The sequence below is a fragment of the Trichechus manatus genome, unplaced genomic scaffold (assembly GCF_000243295.1).
Source record: "Trichechus manatus latirostris isolate Lorelei unplaced genomic scaffold, TriManLat1.0 scaffold00111, whole genome shotgun sequence".
Lineage (NCBI taxonomy): Eukaryota > Metazoa > Chordata > Mammalia > Sirenia > Trichechidae > Trichechus > Trichechus manatus.
In genome coordinates, this window is record NW_004444047.1 from 6,553,789 (window position 1) to 6,565,661 (window position 11,873).

At 45.7% G+C, this 11,873-nt stretch overlaps 1 protein-coding gene across 1 annotated transcript in view; it reads left to right on the forward strand.

The window, feature by feature from the left end:
- Positions 1-634: 634 nt before the first annotated feature.
- The window catches only part of SPON2 (spondin 2), a 33,870-nt gene continuing 22,631 nt past the window's right edge, over positions 635-11,873 (forward strand). The window contains exons 1-3 of the mRNA XM_012557613.1: positions 635-641; positions 3,547-3,633; positions 3,691-3,764. Of these exons, the coding sequence (XP_012413067.1) occupies positions 635-641; positions 3,547-3,633; positions 3,691-3,764 (168 nt within the window). The remainder of the gene's footprint in view (positions 642-3,546; positions 3,634-3,690; positions 3,765-11,873) is intronic.

The window sequence follows — 11,873 nt, forward strand, 5'->3', positions numbered from 1 at the left end:
ATGAATGCAACACCATTCCTCTTCAAATTGTCATTGCCAGCATAGTAGACCATATGATTATCTGACTCAAAGTGGCCAATACCAGTCAATTTCTACTCACTAATGCCTAGAGTATCAATCTTTATGCACTCCATTTCATTTTTGACAATTTCCAGTTTTCCTAGATTCGTACGTCATACATTCCATGTTCTGATTATTAATGGATGTTTACAGTTGTTTCTTCTCCCTTCGAGTCAAGCCACATCAGCACATGAAGTTAACAAAAGTTTGTCTCCATCCACATCATTATGGTTGACTCTACTTTGAGGGGGCAGCACTTCCCCAGTCATATTTTAGTGCCTTCCAACCTGAGAGGCTCATCTTCTGACACTATATTAGACATTGCTCTGCTGCTATTCATAACGTTTTCACCAGCAAATTCTTTTCAGAAGTAGACCGCCAGGTCCTTCTTCTTAGTTTGTCTTTGTCTGGAAGCTCAGCTGAAACCTGTCTGCCATGGATGACCCTGCTGGCATTTGAATGTTGGTGGCATAGTTTCCAGCATCACAGCAACATGCAAGCCCCCACACTATGACCAACAGACCCATGCATAGGGATACATATATATATATGTATATATATATCAGTAGGCAAGATGGCAGGTAAGCTGCTAACTCTATTCCCAAGAACTGGGAGTCAGATGAACAGAAGGCAGCTGCAAGATCCAAAGCAAGCTAAAGCCCACGAGCTTTGCCAGAAAGTCCACCTATATTGGATGCAAGCCACACCCCAAGGAAACTCCCTTTCAACTGATTGGCTACTCACAGCAGATCTCATCTTGGAGGTGATCACATTATATCAATTCTCATCACAGAAATGATCACATCATTATAAGTCTGCCAAACTACAGCATAACTGCCAAACCATCGAGAATCACGGCCCAGCCAAGTTGACACACAACCTTAACAATCACCATACTCAACGAGATGAGCTGACATAGTGGCTGCAATCATGGGCTCAAATATAGTGAGGATTTTGAGGATAGCGTAGGACTGGGCAGTGTTTCAGTTGTACATAGGGTTGCTATGTGTCAGACCTGACCTGACGGCACCTAACAACAACAACAACATGGACTGTCAGAAGAATCAACACATCTGTCTTTGAGGAAGTATAGCCAGAATGCTCCTTATGAGCAAGGATGACAAGTCTTTGTCTTGCTTACTTTGGGCATGTTATCAGGACAGACAATGCCTGGAGAAGGATATCATGCTTAGTAAAGCAGAGGGTCAGTGAAAAAGAGGAAGATTCTTAATGAGATGAATTTACACTGGCTGCAACAATGAGCTCAAACATACTAGTATGAGGATGGCAGGACTGGGCAATGTTTTGTTCTGTTATATATGGGGTCGCTATTAGTTGGAACCGACTTGATGACATCTAACAACAATCCTGTATCTGTCAGTTTGTTGTAATGTGGTGGCTTGTGTGTTGCTGTGATACTGGAAGCTTTGCCACCGGTACTTCAAATACCAGCAGGGTCACCCTTGGTGGACAAGTTTCAGTGGATCTTCCAGATTAAGATGGACTAGGAAGAAAGACCTGATGATTTTCTTCCAAAAATCAGCCAATGAGAGCCCTATAGGTCACAATGGTCTGATCAGCAGCTGATCATGGAGATGGCACAGGACCAGGCAGCATTTCCTTTCGTTATTCATGGGGTCACCATGAGTCAGGGGCTCACTTGGTGGCAGATAAAAACAACAAAGGCAAAAACAGATAACCAAAACAGACCTGTGCAAAAGGGGCCCTGGGCACTGCCCTGCTGGCAGCTGGGGCACCTTTCCCAGCTCCTCCGAGGTGGTTGGGTGCCAGGTACGTCCATGACAGTGCTGGGAGTTGAATGTTCAAGAGAGTCAAGAAGACCTTGTGGACCTCTCTCAGCCTTGTTCTCCCCCTAGCCAGTAAAGTGAACCCTCAAACCAACTTCACAGGGTGGCCACATCTTCCAAAATATTGCTGTGGGAAGTGCGATACAAGTCTGGTCTTTCCTTATGGTTCTTGCCCACACGCCTGTCAGCTTCTTTATCCTCAAAGTCCAGTAATGTCCTCAAGACTTTCCAGCCATCCACCACTATTCCTGGGGCACAGTGTCCTCTTTTGATCTGTAGATCCAGGGTCTCATTAATCTAAGGAAAATTTTCTTCTATTAGATCTTTGAAAAATATTTTTTTTCATTTGTTTTATTCTCTTCTTCAGGAAATACCAATAACGTTTGTTTTGTAACCAGTCTGCCTGCCTTCTAAACCTCTTGATTTCTGTCTAATTCTTTTTAACCCTTTATTCTGTTCAATTCCATCTAGCTCAGTTGTAGAATGCAGTCTCTGGGAGGGCTGCGATCTCTGTCTGTTTTGCTCACTGGTGTATTCTGCTTGCCTGGAACAGTGCCTGGCACATAGAAGGCTACTGAATGTTTTTGAAATACATGAATTGTGTTTTTTCAGTTCTGCCACCTCCATCCGGGCTGTGTTTTAGAAGATATGTCCCACTGTTTAATGTTTCTAAAGTGGTTTCCATACATCTGACGACTTTGTGTTTTCCCTCTGCTTCTTTCCTGAGAAAACAGTCAACGTAAGGTGGTGACCGCCTGCATGGTCTGAGTCTGAGAGGTGGGGTCTTTCCCAACTCCCTCAATTACCAGCTGAACGCCCTTGGGAGGGTGTTTAACTTCTCTCTGGCTTGTTTTCCTCATTACAAAATGAGATAAAGACTGTTTAAAAAAACAAAACAAAACCCTTTGCCAACAAGTCAATTCAGACTCATAGCAACCCTATAGAATGGAGTAGAACTGCCCCATAGGGTTTCTAAGGAGCAGCTGGTGAATTTGAACCGCGACCTTTTGGTTAGCAGCTAAGCTTCTAACCACTGTGCCACCACAGAGTAAGATTCAAATGAGCTAATGATCTGAAAATCTCTTAGAAGAGGAGCTGACAAATGGAAAACCCTCAATAAATGTCAACTTTTATGATGCAATCAGTCAGGATGGGTGGGATTGTGCTGCAGTAACAAACACCTTCCACATCTCAGTAGCTAGAAAACGGCAGAGATTTATTTCTCACTTATGCCCACAGCTACCACGCGTCAGGGACTTCTCCAGAACTCAGGCACCTGAAGGCTCCACAATCTTCAGTTGGTAAAGAGTAGCCTGGGGAGCTGAGCATGGGCCATTACCTGCTCCCACCTGGAGGTGACATGCAGAAGGGACACACTGGATCCCATTGGCCCAGTGAGTCTGTAGCCAAGAGGACAGCAAAGTGTTGTTCCAAGTAAGGCTTCTGCCTGTCTGGCAGGTGGAACTGGGTGCTGGGGGCAGTCACGGTGCCTCCCAAGAAGGTCAGAGGTGTTTCCACCTCTGTGTTTCTTTCTGGAGCTTTCTTTCAAATAGGCTAGGTTTCCTTTAATTCCTTTGAATCCATTGAGAAGTGTTTGCAATTTTCTTCTGTGTGTCTGGGCAACACTCTTGATTTGGTGTGATTTCTTCGAGGGATCTTCCTTTCTCTGCTGTCCCAGGGGACCCTTCTGCTGTGGACGTCACCTGTAACAAGACCAGCTTCAGCTACTCATCATTGCTTGGAGTGCAGTGGGGCCTGCGGGGAGGTGGGTGAGCTGGGGTGCCAGCATGTGGACACTCTGAGGAGGTGTCTCTGCTTGCAGCTCCACATTCCTCCCTCAGGCTGGCAGGAGGTGTAGGGGGCCCCATGCAGCTCCACAGGTCCCATGTCCCTCTGGTAAGTAGGTGCTAGTCTGCGTGGCAGATCTGAGGAACTGAGCTGAGCCAGTGGCCAGAAGCATAGTGAGGGGGGCAGGTGGGCACATGCCCCTAGCCACGAGTCTAAGGAGGTGCTAGTGACATCACTAGGGGGGTTCAGGGGTATGGACTGCACTGAGTGACACTATCAGAGAGGTTGGCACCACACAGTCCAGAGATATGTCCAAGACCAAACTATGCAGGACTTGAACTGCTCCAGAAAGCCTGTGCCTGCTTCAGCCGTGTTTCAGAGCTGTTCTCTGCTGCTGCGGCTCTCGGTGTCTGCCAGGGTGATTCACCGGCCTGGAGGCGCTACTTACTCCATTGCAGCTGCCCTGGTGCCCCTGGAGCAGCCCTGTCAGACAGCCTACAGCCTGGGATGCAGGCGTGGCGAGAAATTGCACTCGGGCTGCGGGCTGCTGGGCATCTCCTTTTGGTCGCTGCTATCAATGTCTATTCGTCTTCAAATTTGGGGAAGGAGGTGCAACTTAGAGATTGCCCCTGGGCCCTCATCACCCTCGCTATGTCCCTGCCAGTGGCCACACACACCCCTTTCCTTCTCTGCTGCTCTGCTCACCCCAAAGACTGCGCGTCCATGAGGGGTTTCCCAGCCTGCCCACTGGCCAAGCACTCCTGCTGGAGCCCACATTTGGAGACTCTGCTCCCTGACAAGGTCTGGGCAGGCCTGTGCCATCCCGCTGTCTGTCCTTGGCTGAGTTCACTGGCTGCGATTGGATAGATTCTTTTCATGACCATCTGCCAGTGTCTCTACTCCAGAGTCCGCGGGTGGTGCAAATGGTTAACACGCTTGGCTGCTAACTGAAGGGTTGGAGGTTCCAGTCCACCCAGAAGTGCCTCAGAAGTCCTGGCGATCTACTTCCAGAAAATCAGCCATTGAAAACCCTGTGGAGCACAATTCTACTCTGACATACCCAGGGTCACCATGAGTCAGAGTCAACTTGACGGCAGCTGGTTACTGATCTCTGCTCCTTTACCTCATTGTTGTTCTAGCAGGTGTTGGGGAGGAAAAGCATTTTGTCTCGTTTCAGAGAGGGGTCTGTGAAGGTTCAGGAGGTGCTATCCTGCCCCTGCCTGTGCCTGAGCTCAGCTTAAAGCCTGAGTAGACCAGACTTGAGGGAGGAGAGGAGAACAAGAAGTGGCTGAGGGAGAGGGAGAGGCAAAGGATGCAGGCCAGGCCAGAGAAGGGCATGCTGGGTGGGGAGCTGGGTGGAGGCGGCCAGGGGGTGATGGGAGGGAGGGGCTGAACTGTGGCTGGTCCCCCCTCAGCTTCTCCCAGGCCTCCAGCCATGGCTCAGCCCTCCGAGAACCAGTGATCCCATGTATGAGAAGCACTCAAACACCTTGCCTTCTAAGGAGGGAGAGCCACCTGGGCAGAGAAGCCAGGCCTGAGGGAAGGGAGAGCTGCTCCTCCCTTCTGGGTCTCACCCCACTTCAGGAATCCCTCCCACACCCCAGCCCAGCCCTGCTGAGCTGGCAGGCATTGAAGGTCCTGCTGACTCCCATCCAGGGCAGGAATCCCCTGTCTGCTTGGCGCCTCAGGGATGGCCACACTCTGGTGAAAGCCACTGGGCAGTGCAGCTCCTTCCCTTGTGGGCTGGGTCTGATTTCCAGCCCTGGACGTTGCTCTCCGTAACTCCTACCGCAGGCCCCTTAGGGACTCACGATAGGTGACTCATCGTGTCAGGCTATGGACACTGCCTCATTTGGGCCCAGAGAGGGAGAGACACATACCAAGCCACCAAGTAAATGGCAGAGCTGGGCACGTCATTGCACCCATCGTCCGCAGCCCCGTCTTCTGAGTGCCCCCCTTGAGGGGGTCCTGCAGCGCTGCACTGCACCTGCTGCTTGCCCCTCCCCATTGCCCACAGGCCCCACATGGGGGACCCTGCCCTGTTCCCTGGTGATCTCTGTGTGTGGCATAATGCCCCCCAGCACAGGCACTCGGCAAAGATGGTGGGAGGGAAGAGACTTGGCCTGCAGACACTTGGCCTGGTCTCTTCTCAGTCGGAGCCCCAGGGCCACTGCCACTGATGGCCCTGGATGCACAGTGCCCACCTACAGCCCCAGGCCTGCCCTGAGAAGGTGGCTGAGAGCTCTGGCTGATGCTGCTTTACCCCTCCTAGAACTCAAGTCTCCACAGCCCACAGGGACTCTTGAGGTGATGGCTTTTCTAGAAGAGGTGTGGCAGGCCACCTGGTCCCTCCTGAGCAAGAGTTGGACACCAGGAGGAGGCCCTTCACCATGATCCAGGGCTGCGGGCTGCAGGCTGCAGAGAAAGGGGCTCTGGGCCTTGTGCTGGGCCAACGAGCCCAGGCTTGACAAATGACCTCACTCAAACTAGCTGTGAGGGATTGGAAAACCAAATCCCAGCCGTTTCGCCCCTTAAAGGTCACTCCGATACCTCAGAGTCGGGAAGGCGTTCTTAACTAGGTACAGAGAGCATTACCCTAAGGGGGGGAAAAGCGTAAATGGGACTATGTTAAAATTAAGATCTTCCGTTCATCAAAAGAAAACATTAAGATATGAAAAGGCAAGTCAGATGTGAAGACATCTGCAATACATACATCCAACACAGGACTCATGTCCACAATATACAAAGAACACCTACGAATCAATCATTTAAAACCCCGTTTTAAAAAAGTGGTCAAGAAATACGAAACAGATTATCCAAAAGGCCGATACAATTATGAAAAGACACCAAAACTTACGAGTCATCAGGGAAATGCAAATTAAGATTACAATGAGACTCTGTTTAGGGACTTGATATTATTAAGATGTTAATTATTCCCAACTTGATCTACAGATTAATGCAATTCCAATCAAAATCCCAGCAAGTTATTTTGTGGGTATTTACAAACTAATTCTAAAGTTTATATGGAAAGGCAAAAGCCCCAGCATAGCCAATAAATACTGTCACGGATTGAATTGTGTCCCCCAAAAATATCTGTCAGCTTGGCTAGGTCATGGTTCTCAGTATCATATGATTGTCTACCATTTTGTCAACTGATGTGATTTCCCTATATCTTGTAAATTCTAACACTATGGTGTAATGAGATGGATTAGTGACAGTTACATTGATGAGATCTACAAGATTAGATAGTGTCTTAAGCCAATCTCTTAGGAGATATAAAAGGGAGAAGCCAGCAGAGAGAAATGGGAACCTCATACCACCAAGAAAGCAGTGCCAGGAGCAGAGCACGTCCTTTGGACCTGAGGTTCCTGTGCGGAGAAGCTCCCAGGCCCAAGGAATATTGATGACACAGACCTTCCTCCAGAGCTGAGAGAGAAAGCCTTTCCCTGCAGCTGACACCTTGAATTTGGACTTGTAGTCTACTAGACTGTGAGAGAATAAACTTCTCTTTGTTAAAGCTGTCCACTTGTGGTATTTCTGTTATAGCAGCACTAGATGACTAAGACAAATACTGAAGAAGAACAGAGTTGGAGGATTGACACTACCTGACTTCAAGATTCACTCTAAAACTACAGTGATCAAGACAGTGTGGTATTGGCAAAAGAGCAGACAAATAGATCAGTGGAACAGAACAGAAAGACCAGAAATAAGCCCACACAAATATGGACAACTGATCTTTGACAAAGGAGCAAAGAATTCAAGAGAAAAGATACTCTTTTCAACAAATGGTGCTGAAACAACTGGACATCCACATGCAAAAAAAGAATCTAGACCCAGAGCTTGTACCTTTCACAAAAAATAACTCAAAATGTATCATACACCTAAACAGAAGATGTAAAACTATACAACTTCTAGCAGACAACATAGGAGAAAATCTAAGAAACTTTAGGTTTGGTGATGACTTTTTAGATATAACACCAATTTCATGATCCATAAAAGAAAAAATTGATAAGTGGGACTTCATTAAAATAAAGAACTCTGCTCTATGAAAGATGCTATTTAGACAATGAAAAGCCAAGGCACAGACCGGGATAAAATGTTTGTAAAACACGTACATATCAAGGACTTGTATCCAAAATATACAGAAAATTCTTACAACTCAACAATAAGAAAACAAACAACCCAATTACAAAATGAGCAAAAGATGTGAACAGACACCTTGCCAGAAAAGATACACAGATGGCAACTAAGCATATGAGAAGATGCTCAGCATTGTATATCATTTAAAAGAAACCCACTGCCGTCGAGTTGACTCTGACTGATTGTGACCCTATACGACAGAGTAGAACTGCCCCATAGGGTTTCCAAGGAGCAAGTGGTGGATCCACCCTGCCAACCTTTTGGTTAGCAGCTGTAGCTCTTAACCACTGTGCCACCAGTGCTCCAAAACCCATTACCATCAAGTCGATTCCGACTCATAGCGACCCTATAGGACAGAGAAGAACGGCCCTACAGGGTTTCCAAGTGACTGGTGGATTTGAACCACCTACCTTTTGGTTTGCAGCCAATCCTCTCAACCACTGCACCACCAGGCCTCCCTGACACCTATTTAAAAAAAATCCCATTGCTGTCAAGTCGATTCTGACTCATAGAAGCACTGACAACACCAGGTGCTGGGGACAATGTGGAGCAACAGGAACGCTCTTTCATTGCTGGTGGGAATACAAAATGAAACGGCCGCTTTGGAATACAGTCTGGCAGTTTCTTACAAAGCTAAACACAGGCTTATCATATCTTCCAGCAATTTGCTCCTTGGTATTTACCCACCCATACCCCCCAAAAAAACCACAACCGTCGAGTCAATTCTGACTCATAGTGACCCCATCTGGTTTCCAAGGCTGTAAATCTCTACAGAAGCAGGCTGCCACTTCTTTCTCCCAAGGAGCTGCCGGTGGTTTTGAATGGCTGACCTTTGGGTTAGCAGTTGATTGCTTTAACTTCGGCATTTCTCAGGCTGAAAGAACTGAAGAAAAAATTCAAGCTTTGAGTTGCAATAGTGAACGATTCTGTGGGCAAAATACTAAACAATGCAGGAAGCATCAAAAGAAGAAGGAACGAATACACAGAGTCACTGTACCAAAAAGAACTGTACATCCACCAAGAGGCAGTCATTTGGACAGAACAAGGGGATACAGCATGGGTCAGTGTCAGGAAAAGTGTGTCAGGGTTGTATCCTTTCACCATGCCTATTCAATCTGTATGCTGAGCAAATAATCTGAGAAGCTGGACTATATGAAGAAGAACGGGGCATCAGGATTGGGGGAAGACTCATTAACAATTTGTGTTATGCAGATGACACAATCTTGCTTGCTGACAGTGAAGAGGACTTGAAGCATTTACTGTTGAAGATCAAGGACTACAGCCTTCAGTATGGATTTAACCTAAGCATCAAGAAAACAAAAATCCTCACAACTAGACCAATAAGCAACATGATAAACAGAGAAAAGATTGAAGTAGTCAAGGATTTCATTTTACTTGGGTCCACAATCAATGCCCATGGAAGCAGCAGTCAAGAAATCAAATGACGTATTGCATTGGGCAAATCTGCTGCAAAAGAAAAACAAAGATGTCACCTTAAAGATGAAGATGCCCCTGACCTAAACCATGGTGTTTTCAATTACCTCATATTTATGTGAAAGCTGGGCAATGAATAGGGAAGATCAAAGAAGAATTGACACCTTTGAATTATGGTGTTGGTGAAGAATAGTGACTATACTCTGGGCTCCCAAAAGAATGAACAAATCTATCTTGGAAGAAGTGCAGCCAGAATGCTTCTTAGAAGCAAGAATGGTGAGACTTCGTCTCACATAATTTGGACATGTTATCAGGAAGGACCAGTCCCTGGAGAAGGACATCATGCTTAGTAAAGTAGAGGGTCAGCAAAAAAGAGGAAGACCCTCAACAAGATGGACTGACACAGTGGCTGTAACAAGGGGTTCAAGCATAACAACAGTTGTGAGGATGGCACAGGACCGGGCAGCGTTTCGTTCTTTTGTATAGAGGGTCCCTCTGAGTCAGAACCGACTCAATAGCACCTAACAACAACATTTACCCAAATGAACTGAAAACATAGGTTCACAAACAAACCTGTATATGAATGTTTATAGCAGCTTTATTCATAATTAACAAAAAATGAAAGCAACCAAGATGTCCTTCAATAGGTGAATGATAAAATGTGGCCCGTCCATGCAACAGAGTGTTATTTAGTGATAAAAAGAAATGAGCCATCAAGCTAGGCAAAGATGTGGAGGAACCTTAAGTGCATATTGCTGAGCGAATGAAGCCAGTATGAAAAGTCTACACACAACATGATTCCAACAATATGACATTCTGGAAAAGATAAAATTATAGAGATGGTAAAAAGAGCAGTGGTTGCCAGAGGTTTTGGCAGGGAGGTATGAGTAGGGGGAAAACAGGGCATTTTTAGGGCAGTGAAACTATTCTGTATGTTACTGTAATGGTGGACACATGACATTATGCATTTGTCAAAACTCACAGGACCATACAACACAAAGTCAACCTTGATGTAAACTATGGGCTTTAGTTAATAAGAATGCATCAATATTGGTTCATCAATAGTAACAAATGGTCTTATTCATCCAGTGCTGCTATAACAGAAATACCACAGGTGTTTGGCTTTAACAAAGAGAAGTTTATTTCCTCACAGTAAAGTAGGCTAAACATCCAAATTCAGGGTGTCAGCTCCAGGGAAAGGCTTTCTTTCTCTGTCGGCCTTCTCATCAGCATTCCCCCAGACTCAGAGCTTCTCGGCACAGGGACCCCAGGTCCAAAGGATGCGCTCCGCTCCAGGCGCTGCTTTCTTGGTGGTATGAGGTCCCCCTATCTCTCTGCTCACTTCTCTCTTTTATATCTCAAGAGATTGCCTCAGGATACAATCCAGTCTTGTAGACTGAGTCCTGCCTTCCTAACACAACTGCCACCCATCCTCCCTCATAACCATCATAGAGGCAGGATTTACAATATACAGGAAAATCACACAATACCAGGAATCATGGCCCAGCCAAATTGATACACACATTTTTGGGGGGACATAATTCAATCCATGATACAAAATGTACCACAAGAATGCAAGATATTAATAAGTGGAGAATCAATGTGCAGTGGGGAGAAGTGGTATCCTGGAATTCTGTACTTTCTGCCCCATTTCTCTGTAAACCGAAATCTGCTTGCGATGGTTAATTTTATGGGTCAACTTGGCTAGCCAATGGTGCCTACTTGTCTGGTTGACCACTAGTCTAGATATTGCTATGAAATATTTACATGTGATTAGCATTTAAACCAGGTGACCTTAAGCACATTACCCACCATAATGTGTATATAGATAAAATTATAATTACACAGGTAAAATTGAAGATATAATCTTAATCTTAAATTTTTTAGTGATATAGTTCACATACACTTTTAAAGTGTGCAAGTCGATAGTTTTTAGTATATTAATAAGGTTGTGCAACCATCACCACCATCTAATTCCAGGACATTTTCATCACCCCCAAAAGAAAGCTTGTACCCATTAGCAGTCACACCTTACTTTTCCCTCTCCCCAGATCCTGGCAACCATTAATCTTTCCTTCTCTATGGATTTGTCTATTTTGGACATTTCATAGAAATGGAGTTATGCAGTAGGTGGCGTTTTGTGTCTGGCTTCTTTCACCCAGGATAATGTTTTCAAGGTTCATCCATGTTACAGCATGTTTCAGGACTGCATTCCTATTTAACCAAACCAAGAATCAAACTCACTGCCGTCGAGTTGATTCAGACTCATAGCAATCCTGTAGGACAGAGTAGAACTGCCACACGGGGTTTCCAAGACGGTGAATCTTTACGGAAGCAGAGTGCCACATCTTTCTGCCTTGGAGCGGCTGGTGGGTTTGAACTACCGATCTTTTGGTTAGCAGTCGAGTGTTTTAACCACTGCGCCAACAAGGCTCCTATTTAGTCTGAGTAATACTGCATTGTACAGATAAACCACATTTTATTTACCTATTCATCAGTTGATGGACATTTGAGTTGTTTCCACATTTTACTTATAATTTATGCTATGAACATTCACCCAACCAAATGGGAAATTATCAAACAATATCATTAATATCACACGTAAGTAAAATTTTGCTCTTGTTGTTAGGTGTCCTTGACTCA